Source organism: Morus notabilis, unplaced genomic scaffold, assembly GCF_000414095.1.
Source record: "Morus notabilis unplaced genomic scaffold, ASM41409v2 Scaffold946, whole genome shotgun sequence".
Classification (NCBI taxonomy): Eukaryota; Viridiplantae; Streptophyta; class Magnoliopsida; order Rosales; family Moraceae; genus Morus; species Morus notabilis.
This window is the reverse complement of record NW_010359240.1, coordinates 130,977-158,063: the sequence shown is the minus strand read 5'-3', so window position 1 is coordinate 158,063 and position 27,087 is coordinate 130,977. Positions and strand designations below refer to the sequence as shown.

The following is a 27,087-nucleotide window of genomic DNA, read 5'->3' as shown; positions in this document are numbered from 1 at the left end:
CTAAAACAGCGTTTGTACACTCTTCGCATGTCAGAAGGTACATTTATTCAAAGTCGTCTTGATGAATTGAACAAAATTATTCTGGACTTGAAAAATATTGTTGTGAAAATTGATGGTGATGAAACCCTTATTTTGTTATGTTTTTTACCTCGTTCGTATGACCACTTTGTTGATACTATACCATATGGTATAGACACTATTTATTTAGAAGATGTTAATGCATCTTTGAATTCTAAAGAACTGAAAAAAAAATGTGTCTAAAAATTGAGATAAAAATCAATCAAGTGCATTAGTTGTTAGAGGTAGAGGAATTGAAAAAGGTGAAAATAAATATAGAGGGAAGTCTAAGAATAGAAAAGGCAACTACAATTATTTTTGCCAACTAGGGCATTAGAAATCTAACTGTCCAAAGCTCAAAGGAAATAAAGAAATTAGTGAAGAAGCATCAACTAATAATAATACTAATATTGTTAAGTATTATGAAGATTATCTTATATCTGTGTCCGTAAGCAATTCTTGGATTCTTGACTCTGGATGTTCTCAATATATGGGCCCTAATATAGATTAGTTTGTTGATTATCAATTTATTGATGAGGGTGTTGTCTTTACGGGGAATGATATGTCCTGTAAAGTTGTTGATGTTAGAACGATCAGAATTAAGATGTATGATGACAGAGTTAAGACTTTGACTGATTGTAGACATGTGCCAAATTTGAAGAAAAGTCTTGTTTATTTAGGGATTTTTGACTCACAAGGTTATAGGTATTCTGTTGAAGGTGGAGTTCTGAGAGTCAGTAAGGAAGCTTCAATGGTGATTAAGGGAGAGTTGCATAATGGCCTCTATTTTCTGAAAGGTAGTACGGTTGTTAGTGCTACTATGGTCTCATCTTGTTTAGATCCAAATTTTGAGCTCACTCGTTCATGGCATTTTGCGTTAGAGTCATGTGAGTGTATAGGGATGTCAGTTTTGACGTTTGTTGATAACTATGATGGTGTGTAATTTTGTGAGACTTATTTCAATGGGTTATACAAGAAGAAGATAGTAAGACACTACACTATTTGAGATATGTCACAACAATTATTAGTCGCATATAGTATGAATTCTACTCTATTGTGGAAAGTTTGCTATTTGCTTTCTAAGTTTGGTTCTCCAGCCTGCTATTTAGTTAGATCAACTACATTTGGATTGAAGACTCCGTTTGAAATATGGCTTGGTTGGTCTATTGATTTTGTTTTGAGATTATTTAGTTGTTCTTTTTGTACTCACGTGAATGATGGTAAGCTTGAACGAAGGGCAAAAATATGCCTATTCCTAGGGTTTGAGTTTAGGGTGAACGACTATTGTTGTGGTTTGTTAGGCCAAAGTTAGCATGTTTAGTAATTAGCAGAGTTAATAATTTTGATGAATTCGCCATCCTATTTGGAGCAAGATAAAGATCTTGATGTTCGTAAGTAGGGGAGTTTGACAATTTAATTTGTTTTGCATCAGTTGTGATAACTACACTTATCAAGTCGGTCGTCAATTAGAAGTTCAGACACCGCTCGGACTTAGTGTTGCAAATTGTGATTAACCCTACAAGAGTTTTGGAGGAGATTGCGAAGCAGTTTTATTATTTGGACTTGGCTTAATTTTTGCCAAGATAGAGATTATTAGGCATGTAGCTTTGATTAAGTCCATTAGTTTTTTTTTTTTTGTTGGTTCATGTCTCTCTCACTTGGTGTCGACTAAGCTTTAGAGAAGCATATATATATATATATATATATATATATATATGTGTGTGTGTGTGTGTGTGCATACATCTATATATGAGTGTGGTTTTAATGGTTATTTAAATATTTATTTATTGGCAAAGTCTCTAGTTAAGCACTTGGAAAATGCCTGACCAGAACGGCACTTGTACATTTTTGCTGAAGTGTATATATTTATATGTGATTCGTGTATATATTTATATATAAAGATGTATATATTAAGTTATAAAAAATGACAATGTATATTAATCCTCAAAATATGTATATTTTATAGTAATTAAGCGAATATATAGCATAAAAATATGTATATTGGCTGATTTGTTGTATTTCATGTTAATGAATGTAAGCGACAATGTATATTAATTATAGAAACATGTATTTTTTTATAGCAATAAGTGAACAAGGCTGAAATATGAATACAGTCCCCATCACAACTAAAGCTTTATAACAAATCAAATTTTGTAGAATTACATTGCTTCATTTTCAAACGAAATCCCCAACATGCCCTTACGTATATATTGTGTTATAGTGAACACCGTGTTGAGGGCTGTTAATTTTTAAAGGTTGTTTTGGCAATCCAAATAACTATTGATTTGTTAATTAAAATCATTTGACTTTTGATGTCTTATAAGGACTGATCAAATAAAATAAGAAACGCTGTCAAAAAGTCTCCCGCTAGCGCAGTGGGGCACCGAGTGGCAAGGATGGGTCAAAACGAATTCACTATTTCTACATCTTTTGCGTCCTAAAATCAATGCATGATTTTTAAGAAATGATGCGACAGGCGGCATCATGTTTTGATGAGTATTCCGTTTTTTATGATTTTCTTTATTTGAGGTCGTTTTTATTTTATTATATTTTTTTAAAGACACAAAATAAAGAAAATCATAAAAAAAGAATATTCATCAAAAAATGGTGCCGATTGTTGCATTAATTCCTAAAATTCAGATATTAATTTTAGAAGGAAAAAAAAGAAAAACAAAATGTAAAGCTTTTACCCATCTTGGGCCCTGAACTGGCCCTTAGGCGCCTCACTACGCAGGCCGAGGGCTTTTTTACCACGTTTTACTTTTTTTATCATTTTTTGAGGCCATTTTTTTCTAGCACGCCTAGAAAAATATAAGGATCGTGTCTGTAAAATTTTATTATTTTTTTATGTCATTTTTATTTTATTATATTTTTTAAGGACAAAAAATAAAGAAACTCATAAAAAATAGAATATTCATCAAAAAATGGTGCCGGTTGTTGCATTAATCCCTAAAATTCAGATATTAATTTTAGAAGGCAAAAAAAAAAGAAAAAAAATGTAATGTTTTTACCCATCCCGGGCCCTGAACTTAGAGATGCAAGAACGGGCCGGCCCGGCCCGTTCTTCTTAGGCCCACGTGGGCCGTGGGTCGGGCTAGTCGTGCCGTGGGCCAGGATGGGCCGTGCCGTGTGTCTTGAATAGGCTGGCCCATATTGGCCCATCATGGGTTTAGATGGGCTGGCCCATTCAAGGCCCATCTTGGCCCTTCATGGGTTTAGATGGGCCAGCCCATCTATGTATGTAATTTTTTAATTTTTTTTAATTTTTTTTATTTTTAAACAAGTTAACAAAAATAAATGTTTGAATAGTCAATGAGAATATGAAAAGATATATTTTATTTACGATTGTCTCATTAAAAACCTTTCTAAGGAAAACCCAGTGGGATAAAATCTTAGTAAGGAAAAAAGAGTACAATTAGAATAATTATACATAAGATGTTTACAAAATTACCAAAACAAAGAAAAAAACATAAAAAACATAAAAAAAAATAGATATTGTTCGTAATTACAATGTATTACTCCCAGTTGGAGTATCAGAAATGTCTAAATTTTCAAAATCATCAACCCAATCATCTTGAACTTGTTGGCTTCTTCTGTGAGCGTCCTCCCAATCCTCGACACACATTACTGCCTCCAGAATATCGTCACTCAAGCGTGCATGTCGTTCATCAAGTACTCTACTACTGCAACTAAATACTTGTTCACTTGCAACTGTGGACACTGGTATGGTTAGTATATCACGTGCCATTCTAGAGAGCACAGGAAAAGTTCTTGACTGTGATCTCCAAAATGAAAAAAATATCAAACTTATTGAAATCATGACCACCACCTTGCTCATTGAAAATGAATGCCGCAAAATTTGTTTTCAGATAGTTTTCCAATTCACTACGTGTCGAAGATGTGGATGACGCACCACTGACCAAATCCGGTGTAGCTAATCATACTTTCCCATAAATTGGGCAGCCCAACCTAAAGGCTGACTAAATGGATCATTTATACATAATTTTGTTTCTGGATCCATAAACTGACGGTGGTTTATTTTAAACGATGTCGTTTAGTAATTGTTGTTGGTAAATTGGGCAGCTTAACCAAAAAGGCTGGATTCATTTCTACATAATTTTGTTTCTGGATCCATAAACTGACGGTGGTTTATTTTAAACGACGTCGTTTAGTAATTGTTGTTGGTAAATTGGGCAGCTTAACCAAAAAGGCTGGATTCATTTCTACATAATTTTGTTTCTCGAGCCATAAACCAATGGTGGTTTATTTTAAACAACGTCGTTTAATAATTACTGTTGGTAAATTGGGCAGCTTAACCAAAAAGGCTGGAATCATTTCTACATAATTTTGTTTCTGGAGCCATAAACCGACGGTGGTTTATTTTTTAGGCCATTTTTAGTGGTAAGATATATATTACTTGAACATGTATACACGTAAAGGATCCGTTTGGTTAATGCGTTTAAGTTCGTGATTTTAATTCATATTCAAATTTTTTATGAGAGAACTATTGATTGAGTTTTTTTTTATTCATTCTTTATGAGAGAAAAAATACTATAGCAGAATCAGAATCATGCCACTTAGATATTTCTTTTTTTAACTTTTCTCTTTCATTTACTAATTTTTTTTTTTTTTTTTTTTACAAATGCTACTATACTTAGATATTTCTTTTTGATGGTGCTCTAAAACTTATTTATTCTTTCATTTTTAATTCTTTTCTGAACCTATTTTTTTCTGGATTCATTTCTACATAATTTTGTTTCTGGAGCCATAAACCGACGGTGGTTTATTTTAAACGACATCGTTTAGTAATTGTTGTTGGTAAATTGGGTAGCTTAACCAAAAAGGCTGGATTCATTTCCACATAATTTTGTTTCTGGAGCCATAAACTGACGGTGGTTTATTTTAAATGACGTCGTTTAATAATTGCTGTTGATAAATTGGGCAGCTTAACCAAAAAGGCTGGAATCATTTCTACATAATTTGGTTTTTGGAGCCATAAACCGACGGTGGTTTATTTTTTAGGCCATTTTTTTAGCACGCCTAGAAAAATGTAAGGATCGTGTCTGTAAAATTTTATTATTTTTTAACTTTGTTTTTATTTTATTATATTTTTTACAGATTAAAAATAAAGAAAATCATAAAAAATAGAATATTCATCAAAAAGTCTCCCGCTAGCGTAGTGGGGCGCCGAGTGGCAAGGATAGGTCAAAACGAATTCACTATTTCCACATCTTTTGCGTCCTAAAATCAATGCATGATTTTTAAGAAATTATGCGACATGCGGCATCATGTTTTGATGAGTATTCCGTTTTTTCTGATTTTTTCTATTTTTCGTCTTTGAAAAATCAAATAAAATAGGAAACGACGTCAAAACTATCTGAAATTCTGCAGACACGCTCAGTACATTATTCTGTGCATGCTTGTAAAAAATGGCCTCAAACTATGAAAAGAGAAAACGCTGTGAAGTCTGGTTTGATTTACATGAGTTGCTCAAGACAAACAGAATTCTAAGAGGATTAGAAATGAAACTAGTTGAATACCACAGAAAAACACAAAAAGCAATAATTGTTGAATAATTTACAGAATTATTCAACAGAAGATGAATTACTATAAAGATTATATTTTCAAAATTATTCAATAAACTTGCACTATTTATATGTCATGTTCATAAATATTGAATACCCCACCTTGAACTGCAGCATCCCAAGACGCACTGCGAAGCTTTTCTAGGAGCTCTTCTGCTTTTTCAACATTTGCCATTTTGGTTGCCATGCTTACCTGTTAGATTGTTCTTGTCATGCCTATTGCAAAAAATTAGTTTTACCATATAAACATCAGAATTTGATTCTCAGCATATTAACTAGTAAAGAAATTCCATTCCTTAAAATATTACAACATTATTATCATCACCATTACCACATTCACTACAAAAAGAAGTCGATAATCAACTTCTATAAACTCTACAACAAGCAAAAACCTCAAAAAAAAAAAAAAGTTAAGAAATTGTACGTGATTGACTAAGAAGAGCTCACCAACCGATCCAGAGCCTCCCGAGCCAGGGCCAATTCAGGCTCGATCCTCAACGCGTCCTTGTACGCCTTCCTGACCTCGGCCTCCATCTTCTTCGCCTCGTAGCACTCTCCGAGCAAGCAAAAAGCCCTAGTGTTCTCCGGACTAAGCTCCACCGCCCGATCCAAGTCCCCGATCGCCGATTCGACCTTCCCACGGTGGCCCATCGCCATCTTCAGCTCGTCTCTCTTGAAGAACGTGTCACCGAGCTTGATGTGGGGCTGAAACCCAGCGCCGGCGGGGAAGAATTCACGGAAAATGGAGGGGTATTGGTGGATGAACTCGATGGGGCGAGTGGGTATCATGAGGGAGGCTCTGTTGTCGGCGATGATGGAGATGGGGAGGGACTTGGAGGGCTCTAATTTGATGAGGTTCTTGGTGTTGATTAGGGGAAGGAGGCACTGATTTCAATCCGACGGCCCATAATTACTGAGCGGACCGGTCAGGCAGATTTGATATGCCGGATGAGAGACCATTCCTTTATTTATTAATGGGTATTATTATTTTAACTGCAAGATATTGATCTGACACTTTTAATAAATTAGATAGTTGACTAAAAAAATTAGTGACAATTAATGAAATTGGATTCTTGTCACGCTACATTATCAATTTTGTATATTTAATAGTAACCACCAAAAGAAACGTAACCATTAAAAATAAGTCTATAGTTTATAAGTATGGTTTTAATGGTTACTCTAATATATGTGCTTATATGGACGTGAGGAAATATAGTAGCCACAAGAGTGATTTCTCATTGATACACAGTTTTTTTTTCTTTTGTTTTGTAGCTGGTTATAGAATTATTTATTTAATAGAAAATCTCTTACTTTTAAGTTGAGAGATTTTGAATATATTTGATATTTAAGTGGTAAGAAATATTTAACAAATTTTTGTAATCTTCTTTTGATTATAGTAAAATTTCTTTCCCATTTTTGCTCGGAGATTAGTAGATGTAGGTCAAAAGTCAAGCCATTTGAATCTCCGTATCTTTTAGTGTGCGTTTAGAGTAAAAATTCGTATCATGGTTCAGATCATGATTTCGTAGTTCGTTACAGTATTTTTTCTCATAAAAAATATACACAAACTGAAAATAATTTTAAATCATAATTATAAATTTATGAATTAAACGTTCTCTTAATTTTTTTATTTTTATATTTTAATTTTAAATTTATTTAATTTGACGCTCGGTACAATAATCCTTGCTAGACAGTGAATTTTGTGCCAATAACAGCTGGGCGATGAGATCCACTCGAGAAACGAACATCAGTGGCCGGGGCAATGACGCTGATTGCCATAAAGGACGAAATTAGAACTGCAAGGAAAAAATAAAAAAAAACGAATCTTTCTCCTAATTTTCGAAACTTTTGACTATATATTAGCGTGGGTGTCAGAAATCACCCGCCCACACGCTAATTTTCCTTTTTAAATTTACAACTTTCTTTTTTTTTTCCTTATAAGCTCCAGAAACAATGCACATGATTATTGTTGAATTGATTTGGATAATACCCTTTTGCCAATATGTACATTACCATTAGTGGTGATGCACAAGCAAACGTAGGAGTTTTGACGTTGTAGTTTAGTTTGAAGAGTAGGCCTAATTAGTTTGCACATCATTATCAACAAAGTCCCATCATCATTACCAATCAGAAAAAGTTTAAAGATTAGCTTTTCTTTTAGTAAAAGAAGTGCTTAGTCCTTACATTTAAAAAAAAAAATCTCAAAAACATAAAAAGAAGAAGAAGAAGAAGAAGTGAAATAATAATAGATAGTTCACTTTTTAAAGTTATTTATGATAAATAATATTACGATTCGTTTACATATTTATAATAAGAGAATTTTTGTGTTAGTTTTTATAAAAATAGGATTGTCGGTTTCTTTTTTTTTTTTTCATTTGTTAATTTCGTATCAAAATCTGTCTGTTTCGTATATTTTATTAATCTGATGTGATTTTTACCAAACTCAACGGTTAAAGATTAAAAACTACGGATAAAAAAAAGATTATTGGAAAAACTCTTTTATAATAAATTTATTTTATAAATTTTACTTGTAAAGAAATCATTCATCGTAAATATGTTATTTATTGTATATATTTTAAAATCTAATATTTACCATAAATATTTTCTAAAAAAATGATTATTTACCTCTTTTTCTGACTAATTCTAGGGAAAAAGAAAAAAGAAAGAGTGAGAAATGGCACATTTTGGTAAAGGCAAAGTAAAGCGAACTTGGATTTGCTTGTTCAAATGTGTATTGATTATTGATAAACCAACCAAGCAAAAACATGCAATACTTTTGTTTATCCACCTACAAAACACCAAACCCAAACAGTCATAAATCATAAATTATGATTTGAGTTTGATTCATCCACTGTTTTGGGATCTGCGTTGACGGTCTGATACAGTTCATAAGCAAACAAACAAAGAGAAAGAAGAGCGTGAGAAAATCAGTACTTTTTCACTAATCACATCCTTCTTGAAGGTGACATTATTATCTTCAATGTTAAAGATTTGAACTTTTCAACGAAAGAAAACCACAGATTTCTCGCTTTTAGAAGTTTCTGCAATCTGGGTCTGTTTATTTATTCACTTTGAATCTTTGCTGAGTTCGGATTTTGTGTAATATCTCTTGCTTGCTTTGTGAATATGGCTTTAATGTCTCACTTTTATATGATCTGATTAGTGTATGTGTTATTTTCTTTTGGATCTTAATTTTCTCATTATCTGTTGTACATTTGATAAGGGTTTTTTTTTCCTAATCAAAACTGATACTGGATAAGGTTCGTTGCGTTTAATCTATGATTTTGATGCATTAAACAACACTTTTTTTTTTTTTTTGCTACTATGTTTCTCTTTCTGGGAACTTGGCGGAGTTCTCCAGAAAATATCAGATCTTAGGGAAAAAGGAGTTGCCTTTTTCATCAATGAAAAATGGGGTTTTGTTTTTGCTAAATTCATTAACTTTTTGCAGTTCAATGGATTAATAGCAACAACATGGATTCACAATACTTGTAGTGCATTTTTCATTCGACTCAACATTTTTTGGTTTCCAGTTTCACTAGAAAATACAGAGTTTTCTGGGTTTATCTCTTTACCACTCAATAACCTTGCTTTTATCTGGTTTAATTAATACAGATCATGGTTTTTGGAATTTAATGGGAAAAACCCTTTTGAAATTTCTTTGTAATGACAATATCTATAGCGTTTCTATTTGCACAAATTTGATTGACAAAGCACTATATCCCTTTTGGAACTCAAAAAAAAAAAAAAGAACACCTTACTTGATTTACTGCTAGATATTATATACCTTTTCTGCATCCCATGATCTCAAAGCACTAACCAGTTGTGTTGCTTATCAGGCTCTTGAACTTTGGTTTGATTACAACCTCTCTTCTCAACAAGTGTTTGGTTAGTAGGAAAATATAATCCCTGCCAAAAGAATCTTCTGGGAATTCATTCAAGGCCAAAAGAAAAAGAAAACATGGTTCAGTCACTGGAAGCCATCAAGGGTGGTGGAGGATCCATCAGAGTGGGGACCACAGGCACAATCAGTTCCCTCATGACAAGGGAATTGGAATCCATGAAAGCTTCATCTCAGAAGCCTTCACCATCTTCATCTAGAAATAAGCCACAAGCTGTTCCTTATGTTGGTGCTTCTCCTTCCACTCCAAGAAGACTACTACAGCCAAGGAAAACTTCTGATGAAGCCAGCAGCAGCAGCAGCAGAACTAGCAATCACGCGAACCCGGATTTCGCTCGGAAAACAAAAGGGTATCCCAAGAATACACATAGAATCCCAATGCTTGGCTCTGATAATATAGCTCTAGATAGAACTCCTAGTAGGGAAAAAACTGACAAGAAAGGGCCTATCAACATTGTTGAAGTTGTGGACATAAAGTGCGGAAATTCAGATAATAATAATAATCGAGCTTGGACAAGCCCCATAACAAGCAGGTTGAGGAAGTTAGGCTTCTCAAAGCTCTCAGAGAGCATTGTCTAAGCCTGCAACTTCTTCACATCTGTTTTCAAATTTCTGTAACCGAAACCCGAAATCCCAACTGGCCTACTACTATTGTTGTCCGAAACTTCCACCACAGAACACATGCTTGGTAGGAGTTTGTTGCCTCCTCTCTTTTTCTTCTTCTTTTGAGTTGCCAAAACTGATCCATTGGTCGGATTTGAAGCATGACTAGTGCTTGAAGAGGCCGCCATATCTGTGACATCTGACCGAGGCTTCTCCTCCGAAAAGTCGCCTCGGCTACTCAGCTCCAGTTGATTGAAGTAGTTGATTTCCTTCATGACTAGGGAACCAACTGTGCCTCGGGTTCCTATTTGGACAGGATTATAGGGAGCCATTTTCTCAGCTTCTGCTGTGGAAATTGCGCTTGGTTTATGCATTTTTGCTTTGCTTGGAAAAAGAAAGGAGGATTTGGGTTTTGTTTCAGTTTGAGACATTCTGCTGATTTTTGTGTTTAGTGTGTTTCACTCACAGGGATTCTTTACCATATTGTCTTTATCTAAAGTGAACAAAGTTGAAGTACTGGGTGGTGGTGATATGGTTCACAATATTCATGTGCTTTTAACTTATCAACATTTAATTTACTTAACTAAAATTTTCTTTTCTTTTCTTTTTTTTTTGGGGGGGTTTTTCCGTAACTACTTGCCTTTCATTTACTCATACACACCTGATTTGCCACTTCCCAAGCTCATAACCTAAATGTTTTGCATCCTATCTTGTGCCATTCACCGGCTCCTTTTAACTGTTTGAGGCTGAAAGAATCATGGGTCTTTTCATGTCCACTGTAAGTAATCTCTAGTCATTGTCTTTCCAGAGTCTTGATTGGCAAGGGATAAAAAGAGAAGCTGGTGTTTGGTTTGGTGGAAAAAAATCTTGAGTGCTTTTTTGAGGTATGGGCATGTTGGAGGTTTGTTTTTCTTTTTTGGCTTACAAGCTTTGATTTTGCATCACCCTTTCTCATGACTGAAATTCTTAACACATACATACCATGTGAATTTTCTTCTTTTTTTTACACCCAAATTGTGAAAAGCATTCAATTTTGGTTTTTTTTTTTTTTTAACCAGTTAATGTTGCATAAGGTTGACAAGGATAGTAAATGTAAATAAATTATCTGCAGAAATTGGTATGCCATGTACAACTGTGTATTTATTTAAGGTAGATGGTTAGTGAGAGAGTGAGTTGTGTTCAAGAGAGAGAGAGGATAGCATGGACTAAAAACCTATCTTTTGTAGACCAATTAAAAAAACCTGCCATTACTATTGCAAGATAGGTCACTGTTCATGGGTGAATAAATGAGATGATAATAAGTAGGGTCTTTTTCTAACATGATGGAGAATCTCCAATAGTATCCAAGTATAGCAACAACTCCAATTCAAAGCTTACATGTGGACTGAGGTGTTAAAGAGTATATGTAGCAGAGAGGAGAATTATTGTTAAAGCTTTTTCTAATCTGATAAAATTTTAATAAAATTTTACAACTAGGAAATGTATCCTAGCAATAGGATAAGCAAAAACATGACCAAGTAGTGACAACTAACAATTAACCCCCAGTTTGTTTGGAGGGTTTAGAAGTGTTTGAACCCAAAAGTGGGTTCAAACCTTTGTTTGGTTGCATGACATCTTGGATTTAAATTTGAGTTTCGTTTTTATTTGAACCCAAAATTGAAGGTTGGAGAGAACTTTACTCCTCCCCCTACGGTTCTAACCCAAAACAATGTCCACAAAATTAACTCAAATGCTATCACCAATCATTTCATTCACTTTTTTTTTTAAACTCAGAGTTCTAGTATTGTAACCAAATGTTGGGTCGAACTTTATTACTTGTTTAGACTTTACACTACTAAATGTCAATTCAGGCTACAGAAAACCCACATAGGTAAACGAGGTCTAAATCTAGATGAGTAACATTTAAGGCCATATATTTGGTTATGTTCTTATTTGCTTATTGTTGTGAATACTATTTGTGTGCGCGATAATTGACGTGTTTATTTGGTTTTTTGATTTCAGAACAAGAAATGTGTTTCGATCTTTCGAGCATTTCATTCGAATTTACTAGTGGTATTAGTTAATATTCAAGATCTGAGTTTTTCTATCTTTTGAGGCCATTTATATCGGTTTTAGCATTTGTATTTCTCTATTTCAAAATGTAATCTTCCCTTTTCAAGGGGGAAAAAAAATTACTCATCCTTTTTTTTTTTAAAGCTACTCTCAAAATTCTGCCCATCTCCAGAATCCCCATTTGACCAAATTGGCTTTGTTGGGTAGAGCACAACCAAGCACAAAGCCGTCCCATTTTAATAATTTTTTCAATTATAATCAATAATCAAGAGAAATGTTAGTTGGAACCGGTATCTATCAAAATCAGTCAGTGTGAATGAGACGCGTTTACAATAATAGAGTACAATTACCTTAAAAAAGGGGAAAAAATATTGATAAAATATCTCCATCCATGTTTAATTGAAAATGCATAAATTTATTTTGCAGTTTCCAAAATATTGAGATCTTTTTCTAATCATACAAAATTCATGGTTATTTAGATTTTATCAAAATTAACTGTGCGAAGAGCTTTTTGTCTTGCTTGTATAAATTAAGGGCACTGATTTTTGTAGAGTATGAGTAAAAATAAGGGACTTTTTATGTTACATTAATATATCGGTAGGTCAAGTTTTTTATCCGTCAGATTTATATAAAATCACGTAAAAATTAAAAAATACGTAGATTTAACAGTTAAAAAAATTTAATCTACCGGTATACTAAGTATACTAGAGAATCTTCTTAAAAATAAAACGCCGGAAAGATCAAAAGTGATTATTGTCAATTGCCGGAAAAAAATGAAAATTAAGGTTACTACCTTTAGAATTAATCTTTGAGAAAACCGTTATGAACGATGATTTATGCGTTTTTGCACAATTAATTTTTCCTAAATGATACCACAGATGTATTTGTCTGATTCAAAAAACACAGGATATAAAAACATAAGATAGATTCTTGCATTTCAATTGAGGGCTAGATTTCAATTGAGGGTTAGATTCTTGCATTTCAATTGAGGGCCCTTCTGTAGTCCCCACTTTGTACTAAATATTGACCGTCAGATCAGTATCTTATAATTCTTAAATGATCTGAAAGGTTTAGGTGTAGAGAAAGGCAAGACATTTTTTATTTTTTATTCTTTTTTTTGTGAAGAAAAAAAAAAAAAAAAAAAAAAAAAAAAAAAAAAAAAAAAAGGAAAAAGGCAAAAAAGAGAAAGAAATGGCAAATTTTGATGAAACCTGCCTTTCGAAGAAGAGAAAGTGAACAACCATGTCGTAGTGGGCCCTTTACAAATGAAACCGGAGTGATGGTTTTGGAAAAAAAGAAAAAATTTCTTCGTCGCACATAATATAATATGAGAAATTAGAACGTTTTTCGCTATGTTAATATATTAATAGGTTAAATTTTTTATTTATTAAATTTATATAAAATTACATAAAAATTAAAAAATATATAGATTTAACGGTTAAAAAAACTTAACGTATCAATACGTCAAATGCATATATTTAAGCGAATTATTGAGTGGTTTGGGGAGTTTAAACCACGAACCACAGTGTCCAAACCGCCCAAAATATTGTTGATTTGCAATTTGCATGTGATCCCGTGTTAATAGTCTGTTGATTTGCATGTGATCTTTAACGGGACATGAAAACATAAACCAAGTGAAAGAGATGTGTTAAAGTTATCATTGGAGAATACAGTTTTTGAAAAAAAAAATTTTGATATAAAGGTCCTTTTTTTTTTGAAAATTTTTATAATTTATGTTTTTTATTATTGTTTTGTTAACGATTAAAACCAGTAAAAAATTAATAGAGCAACATTAAAAGGGAAAAAAGTTGTTAATTGAGCGAATTAATCAAAAAATTATTTAGTAGTACACATGGAAAAAAAATTTATTTGGAAAGATTGCAGATAAAATGTTTATGTAAAGACATATTTTCGAACAAGATTTTAAATATTATTTATTGGCATATATAGTCAAAAAGTATTTGAGAGGGTTATTTTGTAAAAAAAAAAAATTGATTAGGACATATATGAGAAGAAATTATTCAACGAGACAATTAGAGGGAAAAAATATCAATGAGGGTCACATTTGAGAAATGAAGAAAAAAGAATGTATTGTAGAGGGAAAAAGGGGGAGAAGAAAGAAATGAAGGAAAAAAGAAAGTAAAAAAAAAAAAATGAGCATATCTAGCAAAAATAGTATTTGAGGGGGCCATTTTGTAAAAAAAATTTGATTAGAACATATAAGAAGAAATTATTTCAATGAGACAATTAGAGGGAAAAAATATTTATTGGGGTCACATTTGAGAAAGGAAAAAAAAAGAATGTATTGTAGATAGAAAAAAAAAAAAAAGGAGGAAAGAAAGAAGTGAGGGGAAAAAAGAAGAGAAATGACAAAAATAAAGCAAAAAAAAAAAAAACATTTTAACACTTTATTTTTGGGTTAATGTGGGGGAGAAACGTGCAAATTGTTTCGGACGCCTCCTCCCTCCCAAACCGCATTCTTTTTAAAGAAAATGTAATAAAATAATATATAGACAATAATAATAGGAGTAAAATGTAATATATATATATATATATTTTTTTTTTTTTAAATTAAAAAATTAAAATGTAAAAAAAAAACATTCATAAAAGAAAGTTTTTTTGGTAGGTCCTAAAAAAATAAACAACCTCTAGTTTCCTAATTTTAGCAGTAAGACATGTGTAAAAAACTATTTATTTTATATTTTTTTTTATTCAATGTGATTTTGGCTTGATCAACGATAAATGAGTCAACTCCTACTAGTAGGAAGCCCTAAAAGAGAAACTTAAAAAAAAACAAAAAAAAACAAAAAAAAAAAAAACATTTAAAGAATTTTAAAAATAAAGATTAAAAAGTATTAAAAAAAAGATAGGGAGGAAAATTACGTGACAGCATGGAGAAGCTTCAGCACTATTCAAAAAGAGGTTCTTCTTTAATAATAGTTAATAGATAGATACAGATTTATAAGCCTGAAGAGTGATTTATGAGACGTTTAGTTGCTAGATTCGTACCATGATTCAAATCATAGTTCGTAATTTATTACAATATTTTTGTACTATGATTCGAATCGTGGTTCGTAGTTAATAGATAAATACGTCCACTTAGTATTTCAGAATTTTGATTTCATCATTATTATCAACATTTTCTCTTTGTTTATCCATTCTCTGTCTTTGATGTATCCTTGCAACGTATGATATTTTTGTCCTCTTTTTTGTAATAATTTAGTAATGAAACCATGTTGGTTTTTCTTTTATTATTCCCCCTTTGGTTCCAATTGCTACTTCATTTCTTGTGATAAAAGGAAAAAAAAAATAGTAGTATTAAGCTATTGGAGGCAACTCAGGGCAGGGAAATTATTTTATTTTGTTCCCCAATGGTATTAAGCTATTGGAGGCAACTTCTTCTCTTACTAGTGGAAAATAGCGACAATTTAAAAAAAAAATTAAATCAAAATACAGTTAGTAGTACACCGGTGGTGAGATGGAAATTTACCAATAAAAAATAGAATCATTTGTTGATGTCCTTGCTTATGGATGAATTCTTCCTAAATTGCTTTATTTTTTTTTTCCCTAAACTTTTTCATCAATTCATATTTAGTTTACAATTCACATTAAGCACGTGCCTTGCACGTGCTATCTTACTAGTCTTTAAAAACATGAGATAAGAGCATTTCAATTGAGCACAAAGGACTTTTTTTTTTTTTTTTTTTTTTTTTTTATGGAGAAAGGGATTTTAATTGGGACCAAAGGGTTTTTTTTTTTTTTTTTTTTTTTTTTTTTGGATATCACTAGAATGTGCTTCTGTTCTAGCTGTAATTCACTACATAATTAATTTTTGGCAAATTGTGGAAACTACGTCAAATAAACCATCATTTTCCAGTTAAACCAAAATGATAGATTCATTCTACTTATACAAAGCTTTTTCCCCCTTGGCTCTTACCAACGAAGAATCATAGTATGCAAAGTGTAGAATGATTTGTAAATAAATAGTCAAACATGGAATGGTCCAAGAGAAATGTTCACTGCATTAACAGTCAATTTCCAAATTGGTTCACAAAACTCACCCACAATAGACCAGCATAAAACGAGCAATCTCGTCCTGCATTCCTCAAAGTGATTCTGTCCGAAAACAGAGAACCGCGCTCTAGAAACTACACTTTCTTAAACAGACTAAAGAATTATTTTTATTTTTATTTTTTTCTTTTTTTCAATTCTAGATCAGCTTGACCCCTCCTTCCCTCACAGAGTCAATCACAGCTTTAACCTTACCATGATATGTTTGTTCTCTCTTCAAGTGGACCGTCACAGCGGGGATGTTGTTGATCAGCAGGCGCTCTGCCAATATCTTCCCAATCATTGCAGCAGCAGCCACATCCCGAGTAGTTTCCATGCTTTCTCTCAAGACTTTTTCCTGCGAACTAGCAGAAGCAGCTACCGTGGCAGTTGGCGTGTGGATTACCTGAGCATTCACGAACTTGTTCGTGAAGTGCATCTTCAGGACATAAGGCTTAAGGTACTTTGTGATCAGAGGTGGCCTAGCCGGCGGACGAATAACCATCTCCCTTTTGCAACCAAACCACAAATACAATCATAAGAAAAGAGCAGATAGTTTTTACTCCCTAATTGTCAGTGATTAAAACCAACATCCACTGAAATAATAATGAGCAAAAACAGTTGTTCCAGGCCAAGGACTATTTATTTCCGCATTAAACCCATACTAGCAATGAGATTAAAAGAAAGAAGAAGGCAAATGTTTGCTTGAGGGGACCCAGATCCGGTCTCAGATGCGTAACATCGACTAAAACGATGAAAAATCAGTACAAACAGAACCGGTTATCTTCAATAGTATGCTCATCAAAAAGATAAAGCTTAGCATCGCTGACAAGTTGTCTGATTCGCAAACAAAAAATGATTCACAGCTTTTTATATATTGGAGCATTGACTTCTTAATTCAGTAAAAACTAATAATACCAAATACCAATAACATTTATTTTGAGTGCGACGCTATTATCATAAGAGGTATCCTAACCTCGTGGCTAGATATTCCAATGCAAAACCAAATTAGTGTGCTAATGAAAAATTTTAGCATTTGAGTAAGAAAAATCCTTCTCCAATGCAATGTTATTCTTAGTGTTAAATTTAGCATGTGATATACTTAGTAGCAAATTTGGCACCAAATATAGCATATGCTAAATTTTGGCATTTGATTGCTATAGGTGGATCGGTTTAGTTTTTCATTTAATCATTATAACATTGGTATTTTTAAATTATTCCAAGATTAAAAATTTACTTTTACAACTTCAAAGCTTAATAATTATGACAAAAAGTAGATATAGCATTTTACATAGCATTATGCAATGGAACAGAAATGAAAGTAACATACCAAAATCCAATTTCCCACTTTTTGGTGCCAAATATAGCATTGACATTAGCATTTACATTAAGGAAACGACAAACAAAGTCGTGAATTCATCAAAAGCCAAAGTCATGAGAAGAAATTTCTCTGAGATACTTCAAACAATTTAATACATTTGACTACATCACTTATAGACCATGAAGCAACATTTGAACCATTCTTAATTTAACAATCGTATATCTTCTTTCCTGGCCAAGGCATAGTTTTGGCATGCATTAACTATATAATATTAAGCACAAAAAGTACATAAAAACACCAAAGTCGGCTCATTTTATTACCATTTTTTTCATCTCTTTCTCTTTTTTCCCCCAATTCATGATTTTTTTTTCCCTTTCAGAACCACCATCAAACACATTATATGCAATAATATCAACTCAAAACAAATCCCAAACTTTCGACACGATCAATTCCGTAACACTAACAGATTATGAAAATCTATGACTTTACATCCAAAAGTTCGTGAAAACAATTCAAAGTTGCATCTTTTTGTGACTAGTTCCCCAAATAAAACTGAAAAGAAAAACTCGAATTGACATAATAAAAGAAAAATGTAGCGCAGGGCCTTACCAGTCTGTGACTGTGACTGCCGGAGAGCGAGGAGCCAAGGAAGAACTAGAGTAGCGCCGCCGGAGGAGAGAGCCAGGAGCTAACGAAAAATCAGCGCCGCGCCGGAGAAGAGAGGGAGAACCGGAAGAGCAGAAGAGAGAGAAAGGTCCTAGTTTGTGTCTTTGTGATTGTTCGACGGTAATATAAAAATTAAAATTAGATTGTTTTGAGAATTATTTTAAGAAGGATTTTAAAATTGTGTTTAATTAATTTTTAAAAAATTTATTTTGAGTATAATAAAAAATAAGATTATATTTAAGGGAGAAAGAAGGAAATAGGCCAAGACTTGAGATGAATTAAAATTAATAGGCCAATAGTTTATATAAGTTAATAAATAGGCAAAATTATTGTTTTCATCCATAACTTGTCTGGTTATGAACCATAACTTGACAAGTTATTGTCCATAATTCACGGTTTTTGTTCATAACTTATATGGTTATGAACCATAACTTGACAAGTTTGTCGATAACTTATCTAATTATGAACCATAACTTGACAAGTTATGACCTATTAATTTCTATAACTAAAAATTGGCCTATATGCTTTCTTAAGCTTTTCATATTGGCCTATTTTCTACTATTTCCCTATATTTAATTATAATTATTAATTAATATATTATAACATTATTGATAAGTATTAAAAATAAAAATAAAAAATATTTTTTAAATATTTTTTAATTTTTACACACAAACTATTCTTAAAATTGATCGTTTGACGGGTCTTAGTTTAGAGAAAGAGTGAGACAAGGGTTTTAGGCATGTTTAGTTCGCTGATTTAAGTTTTTAATTTGAATTGAGATGTGACTTTATGTAAGAATTTTTTACTGTAGTAAAAAAATTAGATGTGATTGTTTCTGAGAGCTTTTTACTGTAATAAAACTCAAATTCTAAACTCGAATCGATAAAATAAACAGATTGTGTCTTTGTGATTCTTTGACGAGAGGTGGGAGGCAAAACGTCATAGTTTTGCTTAGAATTTTTTTTTCCCTTTTGGTCATTAGCACACATTTTTAGTCGTCCATGTTTTGCCTCCTAAACTTACACTACTACTTTAAATTTTAAATTTCTCTCTATGTCACATGTACTATACTTGACTTTGACTCAAACTTTAAAAGTTCTCACTATATTACCTTAATCGTAATTGATTTTTAAAGTCACATGTGTTTTAGGATGAACTTACTTATTTTATATTTATCTTACCGATATTGATACTTCTTTGATAGATATTGATATTTGCATCCTTGGTTACAATTTTCATTGCAATTGAAATTATGATGCGATTTTGTCCATTTTGTCAACAAAGTTGTGGGCTTGATAAGAAAATAAACCACTGAAAAGGCTATGATTTCAGTCTTTAAAATTTTTTAATTTAATGTGATTTAAACTATAACCAACAATGAGTAAATGGTCACACTAGTATGAAGGCTCTATTATCATCTATGAGAGAAAGACGTTTTGTAAATAATCGAAAAAAAAAAAGACGTTTTGGGAGGTGGCGTATAATTGTCTGCAAAGACCAAGTTGGTCAAGAATAGAAGTGGCAATTCGTGTCACATGTCGTATTTTGATCTTTTTTTTAATTTACAGTCAATCCGAACACGACATGTGACACGAAATTTTTTAAAAACCGCAACACGATACGATCATTTTATGAGTTGACACGACATGATACGAAAATGACCCGTGATACGAAATTAACCCGTGAACTTGAAATTGACATGAAAATTATGTACTTTTATTTCGTTTTTTTACATATTAGAAATAACTTAAAATTCATAACATACTAAAACAATAACATCCATTAAAATTAAGCAAATAATAGTATAAGATTTTGAGTATAAATATCATTATATCACAAGTTCATAATAAAATAAAAAATATGTATTTTTTAGTTTTTTACGAGTTCCGCGTCGTATTCGGGTTAGACAGGGCTAATCTAAAATTGATCCGTGTTTTTCGTGTCAATTTCAGATCGACCTAATTCTGACCCGAACTTCTTTTTTCTTAACTCTAATCTGTAAAATTCATATCATTTTTAAATCATATTATCATATCGTGACCTATATTACCGACTCTAATTCAGAATGAATATGGCCCATGGTCATAGGCCGCATTTGGTTCAAGCCCTCCTAGTCAAGTGGTATTGGATGTTCAAAGTCATCAAAACTTCACAATCTAACTGGTTGGATGGTTGACGCGTAACAATCACAAGTGTTCCTGCACACACCATAACATCTCCCCTCCATTGAGAAATTAGTGGATAGGAAGATATCTGAGAACCAAGAATGATAAAACAGAAAGAAAGCTCAAGTCTTGAACTTGAGTTCTGCAGTTAAAAAAAAAAAAAAAAAAAAAGACTTTGAACTTAGCCATGGCTTCTATCCCATGGACTAGTGGTACTAGCACTAGTATAATTGCCACCCACAAAGTCTTGACTACAAAATCAGTGTCAAAATTGAAAACCCAGTTTGTTAATGGCAAAATTTCTAGGCTTGGTTGTGTCAGATCCTTTGGTGGTGTTGGAATTTTTGGACCAACCAATGGGTCTAGAGCCAAGTGCTGGTTCAAGTTTGGTAAAAATGGTGTTGATGCTGAAGGTGCTGGCATTTATGGCAGCCAGTCACGGGATGACTTTGATAGAGATGATGTTGAACAGGTTCTCTCTCTCTCTCTCTCTCTCTCTCTCTCTCTCTTAAAGTTGGAATTTTTAGAGGAGTAATGTAATTTTTTTTCTTATTTTGGATTGGATGGAAATTTTATCTAAATCACATATATTTTTTTGTTCTGTATCAATTGAGGAGAAAGTCATAGAATTTTGGGTCAATTCACTTGTGAAAGTTGTCCTAGCCCTGAGGTAGCCAAATTGAGAAAAATATCGGTGTCCAAAAATCAAGAAAGAGTTTTATGAATCTGTGATTTATAAGTCTCAAAACATGGATGCATGTAATACCCGCATTTTTGTGTTACTAGCTTAGTTAAGAAAAAATAATACAATTTTGTTTATTTTATGATATTTGGAGATTTTTAGAAATATTTAGATTTGAGATTTGTAAATCTTAAAAATTCTGTTCGAGGATTGTTTCCGTAATAGATATTATTTTTTTCATTTATGCAGTATTATTTATTCTAGTTTAGTTAACGTTTTTTCTGAATTTAACGGTTCTTGAGCTGTTAACTTAGGAGGGACGTTATCCATTTGGAAGAAAAAACATGTCCTTAAAAATATTGGGTTCCTCAGGACAATATGTTAGAATGACTTTCCAACAGAATGAAATTAGCAAAATGACCTTCTTTTATTTTGTATGAAGAAAGATATTTACTCATTCTTTGTAAAATGAGGTCATTTTACAAATAAAAATTTTTAAAAAGTTATTTTACTAATAAAACTTTTTAAAAGAGTTATTTTTATAAAGCCCTCGTTCCTCAGTGACATCCTACATTCTACTCTTTTTTTTTTTTTCCTCTTGTTTGGTTATTTATTATTATTATTCTGAGAATAGTTTGATTATTTATTATTTTATACTTTGTGTTTTCAGCTTATAAAAAAAATGTATATCATACATGATGTTCTCAACATTGTACATTTAAATTTTAATTTCATATCAAATATTTACATTCTCTTTAGTTAACTACTTTACTCTTTAAAAATTATCATAAATCGGTTATGCTATATCTCATAACTACTGAAGTCGTTATTTAAGTGATCAAAATCAGTCATTTGACCGAGATTGTATAAATTTGATATGAAATTGAAATCTAGGCCTCATTCATTTCACCGATTCGAGTTTTCAATTTTAAGTTTTTACAGTTAAAAGTTCTCAGAAAATGTCATTTAATTTTTTCTGCTACAATTAAAAACTCTCAAAAAATATCACATCTCAACTCGAATCCGCGAAGCGAACAAGGCCTAAGAGTATAATGATGAGAACATTTTCAGCTCACTTTTGTTTACATTTACTACAGTACTTTAACTACATGGGAATGCTTGCTGTTGAGGGTTCATATGACAAAATGGAGGCTCTTTTAAGCCTAAAAATCCACCCAGTGGATATCTTGCTAATGCTGGCTGCCTCTGAAGGTGATAAGCCAAAGATTGAGGAGTTATTGAGGGCTGGAGCCAAGTATGATGTCAAGGATGGTGATGGCAGAACAGCACTTGATAGAGCTGCTGGTGATGAAATCAGAGACTTATTTCTTAACTTTTCTGCTCAGAAAGCTTGATGATGACATGGGCAAACTTTGTATTTGAATCAAAAAGTTTTCATTTTCCAATTTAGCAATTGAAATTTTCTTTTATGGTCTTGTTTATTTCATCAGTTTGGTAATTAAAACTCTAGGTTCATATTTCTGCTTGTAGAGAAGTTGTGATGTAGAGAAGAATTAACTACAAACTAAGTACTAAGTAAAACACTATTGCACTACAAAAATTATGGGATTGAATTAGGTTATAAAGTAAAGGCTGAAGCCTAGTGGACATGACAACATGATTTGTGAATTTCATAAAATCAAGGGTTTTTGGTGCTTTTCCCATTTTAAGTTTAGTGAATTAGAAATAATCTTGACAAATTACTCATGAATCTAATAAAATATTGTAGATATTCTGATCATGACATGCTCTGTCATCATAAAAAAATTCAATCTTTGCCCTTAGACGAGCTTACGGGATGTATAGGAGGGCATTCCCATCCAAATTTTAGCAGCCATTATTGATTGTAGGGACATTCTGCAATACTTTATTAAATTTAACTTGTTAAAATTAAAACTTTAAGTAGCAATTCGGCAGAGCGTAAGTTTAAATGGTAACAATGCCAAACACCCTAAAATCAATTGTGTTTGTTCAAACCACATCAAGGATTCTATTGGTATAGAAGTGGCGTATTGCATATGCCAAGTCTAATTTATGTTTGGTTGGAGGATTCAAACTATGATTTCAATTATGGTTCATGGTTCGTTATAGTGTTTTCTCTCACAAAAAATACACGTAAATCGAAAATGGTTCTAATCACATGATTCTAATCCATGAACCAAACGTCTTTTTAGATATTAAAATCATGAACATAGAATATCTCATTGTTTAAGTTAATGTAAAAAATCCATAAGAGCCTCATAAGTTGTACTGAGTTGAGAAACTACTTGAAGTAAAGCTCAACAAGCTTCTTAAGAGTATCAAATACACTGGTAAAGGGGTTAAATACAACTGAGGCCCTCAATTCCAGATCAGGAAACTGGTTCGTAAGAGCTTGTTGCATTCCGGGCATCGACATCATTGCAGCTAGCTGACTGTTTGACATTACTTGGCAATCCTGTGGGGTGTCCTTGATTTTGTTCGGGTCGTATCCGAAGTTCGCCAAGTAAGACTTGTATTTCTCTATGAATTCAGGTCCAGGGTCAGGTCTCCTTGAGTATATCTGAAATATTGATGCAAAATATGCTTTAAGTGAGCACCAACAGTATAAATTTCTCTTAGGACAATCTAATGTTGGACTTGAAAAAGTATCCTATTGTAAGAGTAGTTACGATTCTTATGAACCGTCAAATCATATTAGGATCATATCAAATTATAAAAGAGTATGAAAGTTTAAAAGCATTTGATAAAGACCTGATGGTTCAAAACTGTGTCCTCAAATTTTCATTGCCTACCACAAAAAATTCTTCTTTTTCGTATGATCTTTCAACAAAAAAAAAGAACTTGTATAAACTAGATATTCCTCTTACAAATAGTAACCAGTTTTAGCACTAGATTGACATGAATTGCAGGGTCTTCTTCAAATCATTACTTACTTGTATGAAGCTTCTGTCTTTTGCTCCTGAAACAAGAGCGAAATTGTCATAATCAGTTGCAATCACATCATATGGCTGCTTAGGAATGAATGGCAATGTTGGGAAACGCAGATAACATTTCTCTTTGATCATCTCCTGGTTTTCCAGTTCTGTCGCGTTTTTCTGCAAATCTTCCTCCGGAAGGCATTGAACCTTTCCCCTTATGCCTGTAATGTATCCATCAGGACCTCCATGGACACAGAAGGTATCAACTCGGATGGATGATGCTTCCTTATCAAACGTATATACTCCCTGAATTTTGGCAATGAAAATATTTTCAGCAGCCACAAAAATGTTGGAGCTATGTAATCTTCGTTTTTACTCCTGTCACTTGCAACGAAGCACCCAAATTCATGGATTTCCACTTACTAAATACTTGAATGGCATTTAAAAGACAGTTCTTTTCCAAATACCACAGAATAACAAACAAAAATAATGATATAAAAAAAAAATAACAGAGTTTTCTTACGAGCGCAGCCAAATCTATAGAGGTACTAAGGTTGAGAATTGCGAATAACATTTCTTATATCATGTTTATCACTATCTTGTAAAGAACACATAAACATTGTGCTTAAAGGCTTATCCTGTTGGTAATTCAATTCAAGGCCCGACTATATTGTCGAGGTCTTGAGTTCGAATCTCCAATCTCGAGGGTTTTTTTTTTTTTTTTTCCCAATTAGCATTCGAGAGTTATAACTCACAACCATACATACCCTTTTTAGCATTTACCTGCGTGCAGTGGCAGTCTTCCTGACCTTGTCCGGCAAATCCACGTTTAAGTGAAGCCACTTCAAACCATCTTCCTGAATATCTGATGGGATCGAAATCCTTGGCCGTCATGCCTCTCATCATCATTAGCTTCCCACCTCCTTTATCAGAATCCTCATCAAGTGGAAGACTTGGCAAATTATTTACTGCACTAGCAAGCTGGCATATATTTCCTTGATGGGTTAAACCAGCAGCAGTAGCCTGCCAAGAAGGTAACTTTAGGAACCACACACAAAGCTGAAAAATTCAAATGCTCTTTCAGTAGGACACCACGGATCTTCATTAGGTTTTGTTAAATAACTTCTTAATGTGATATAATTCTAATGTGATCCCTACGTTAAAAACAGTGTATTTATTTTCATACCCTGCCAATAAATTTTCCAACACATCTTATATCCTTTCTGACAAGTTTTATGGTAGGGTATGAAGATACCCCATCGGAAAGGCACAATTTGGAAACCGTAAGATTTCAATCAATCTGTTAAGTTGTCATGCTTTTCTTAATCTGATATGATACAATGGATAAAAACTGTATCATATAGATTTGTTTTTCAATTTTCATATACCTACCCACAGAATTCTCCTTGTTTATCCAGAAAAAAAAATGTTAAACTAGTCGAGATGTAATTTAGGTCAAATTAGCAAGAAGAAAAGGAAAAAACCACTATCATGAGAAGTAAATCAAAAGCTCTAGAACTAGCTAGCTTTTAGAGATTAATTTTGGCATAAAAGCTTTAGAACAAGGATTTCATGTCATTATCTAGCGCACAATAAAGAAATTCAATCATGTCACAAACTAGTGATAGAAAAAATCTTGCAATTTTTTTTTTTTTTATACAACACGGGATTGAACCCGCAATTCCTCTACCGAAAAAAGAAATCTTTTCAGTTTGCCCACAAACACTTTTGTATCGAACATTCATCATCATACTATAAGATGAGAAACCAACCAACCTGGTTTATTGGAGAGACAAATATCAACGAAGCCACAAGACCAGATAAGACATGTCTACACACTAGCTTATTAGTGGCCACAGAATTCTCAATTTGACACTTTACCACAGTTTTACCCTGCACTCCTCTGCATTTGCAGAAACACAAATGTAAGTTGAAAGAACAAAAAAAAAAAAAACAAAAAACAAAAAACAAAACAAAAAAAAAAAAAACATTTGCAAAAAAAAAATCGAGTTTTAAAAGATTCTGAGCATCAAAGAGGAAGAAAACAAAAACCCAGAAAAAACCCATATAAGCAATTTGCAAAAGGACCATTCACAAAAGGAAACAAAAAAAAAAAAGTGATAGCAGAACCCAGAAAAATGAAGGAAAAACTGGGGACTAGAGGAAATATTTTTTAAGTTAATTGAACACAATATAGGCTAAGAGATGAAAGGAAAGGAAATATTATAACCTAGAGGTAAAGATATTGGAAGGAATGGAAGAAAGAGAAGAGCAAGAATGGAGAACTGGTACTGCTTGTAGAAGACTTTGCACCATTTTTCTTTTTTTTTTTCCCCTAGTTTTTCAAAGCTTCAGAAACTTAAAAGTTTCTTTTTAACGAAAATAAGAATAAATAAATAGAAATCTTGTCAGCGAATTACTGAATTACAGAGATGAGCTCAATCAAGCATTTTACTGTTAAGGTCTCTTCCAAATTCCACCAGATCCTAGAAACAAAATCTTTTTGATAAGTCATCATCTCAACCTTGAAGTGGGTCCATATTAACAACCTCATTTAAATATGATTTTTTTCCTTCTTTTTAAATATGATTATTTTTTGTTGTTCCTTTTTATCTTCTCACACGGCTATTTCCAAACTTGGAGGAGGGAAAAGAACCGTTATTTGTTTACTTCTTAGTTCTTAAACAGTTGGATTAAAAAGTAGTTATTTAATAATTATTAAAAAAAAAATAGGTCTTTCAGTGTTGTATATTGTTACTAGTCAAATACGCGTGATAAGAAGGAAAAAAGATCTGAAACAAAAGGTAAGGAAAAAAAGTGTACATATATTTCACACGTGCCTCTCATGTGCAAAACATTTCGCAAATATTTTTCTATAATAATATAGACTCCGTTCATTTTATTGATTCAAGTTTTATCACAATAAAAAATTTTCAGAAACAATCACATTTAACTTTTTTATTACAGTAAAAAATTCTCAAATAAAATCACATCTAAACTCGAATTAAAAACTTGAATCAACGAACTAAACAGACCAATAGTAAAGAAGTAAAGATATACACGGTAAAAAGGACAGCAAAATTCAAAAACAAAACGACTTGTGGT

General features: G+C 32.5%; 4 protein-coding genes across 6 annotated transcripts; 2 read left to right on the top strand and 2 right to left on the bottom strand.

Moving 5' to 3' along the window:
* Nucleotides 1-8,365: 8,365 nt before the first annotated feature.
* LOC21400791 lies at nt 8,366-10,690 on the top strand. Of its 2 annotated transcripts, none has more exons than XM_024162850.1 (2): nt 8,366-8,604; nt 9,482-10,690. In XM_024162850.1, exon 2 carries the CDS (start codon nt 9,604-9,606, stop codon nt 10,120-10,122), a length of 519 nt encoding a protein of 172 aa, XP_024018618.1. In that variant the 5' UTR covers nt 8,366-8,604; nt 9,482-9,603; the 3' UTR covers nt 10,123-10,690. The 2 variants fall into 2 exon arrangements, with proteins under 2 accessions (XP_024018618.1, XP_024018619.1); XM_024162851.1 differs by having other exon boundaries at nt 8,366-8,694.
* Nucleotides 10,691-16,134: 5,444 nt separating this feature from the next.
* Nucleotides 16,135-18,344, bottom strand: LOC21400789 (50S ribosomal protein L18). 2 transcript variants are annotated; one of them, XM_024162853.1, is made up of 3 exons: nt 18,278-18,344; nt 18,179-18,240; nt 16,135-16,757 (listed from the first exon to the last, which is right to left on the bottom strand). In XM_024162853.1, exon 3 carries the CDS (start codon nt 16,751-16,753, stop codon nt 16,409-16,411), a length of 345 nt encoding a protein of 114 aa, XP_024018621.1. In that variant the 5' UTR covers nt 16,754-16,757; nt 18,179-18,240; nt 18,278-18,344; the 3' UTR covers nt 16,135-16,408. The 2 variants fall into 2 exon arrangements, with proteins under 2 accessions (XP_024018621.1, XP_010092117.1); XM_010093815.2 differs by having other exon boundaries at nt 18,179-18,344.
* Nucleotides 18,345-20,526: 2,182 nt separating this feature from the next.
* On the top strand, nt 20,527-22,524 carry LOC21400788 (protein LHCP TRANSLOCATION DEFECT). Its single transcript, XM_010093814.2, has 2 exons — nt 20,527-20,872; nt 22,180-22,524. Exons 1-2 carry the CDS (start codon nt 20,588-20,590, stop codon nt 22,435-22,437), a joined length of 543 nt encoding a protein of 180 aa, XP_010092116.1. The 5' UTR covers nt 20,527-20,587; the 3' UTR covers nt 22,438-22,524.
* A 744-nt stretch (nt 22,525-23,268) lies between these two features.
* LOC21400787 (chloroplastic lipocalin) lies at nt 23,269-26,476 on the bottom strand. The gene is made up of 5 exons (XM_010093813.2): nt 26,213-26,476; nt 25,759-25,885; nt 24,766-25,005; nt 23,998-24,288; nt 23,269-23,624 (listed from the first exon to the last, which is right to left on the bottom strand). Exons 1-5 carry the CDS (start codon nt 26,296-26,298, stop codon nt 23,346-23,348), a joined length of 1,023 nt encoding a protein of 340 aa, XP_010092115.1. The 5' UTR covers nt 26,299-26,476; the 3' UTR covers nt 23,269-23,345.
* Between the last annotated feature and the right edge of the window lie 611 nt (nt 26,477-27,087).

Coding starts and splice junctions, on each gene's coding strand:
- LOC21400791 (XM_024162850.1), top strand. CDS start 9,604: ATGGTTCAGTCACTGGAAGCCATCAAGGGTGGTGGAGGATCCATCAGA.
- LOC21400789 (XM_010093815.2), bottom strand. CDS start 16,753: ATGGTTATTCGTCCGCCGGCTAGGCCACCTCTGATCACAAAGTACCTT.
- LOC21400788 (XM_010093814.2), top strand. CDS start 20,588: ATGGCTTCTATCCCATGGACTAGTGGTACTAGCACTAGTATAATTGCC. Junction 20,873..22,179: donor ATAGAGATGATGTTGAACAG/GTTCTCTCTCTC, acceptor CATTTACTACAG/TACTTTAACTACATGGGAAT.
- LOC21400787 (XM_010093813.2), bottom strand. CDS start 26,298: ATGGTGCAAAGTCTTCTACAAGCAGTACCAGTTCTCCATTCTTGCTCT. Junction 25,886..26,212: donor TCCAATATCTTTACCTCTAG/GTTATAATATTT, acceptor CTGCAAATGCAG/AGGAGTGCAGGGTAAAACTG. Junction 25,006..25,758: donor TTGTCTCTCCAATAAACCAG/GTTGGTTGGTTT, acceptor CCTTCTTGGCAG/GCTACTGCTGCTGGTTTAAC.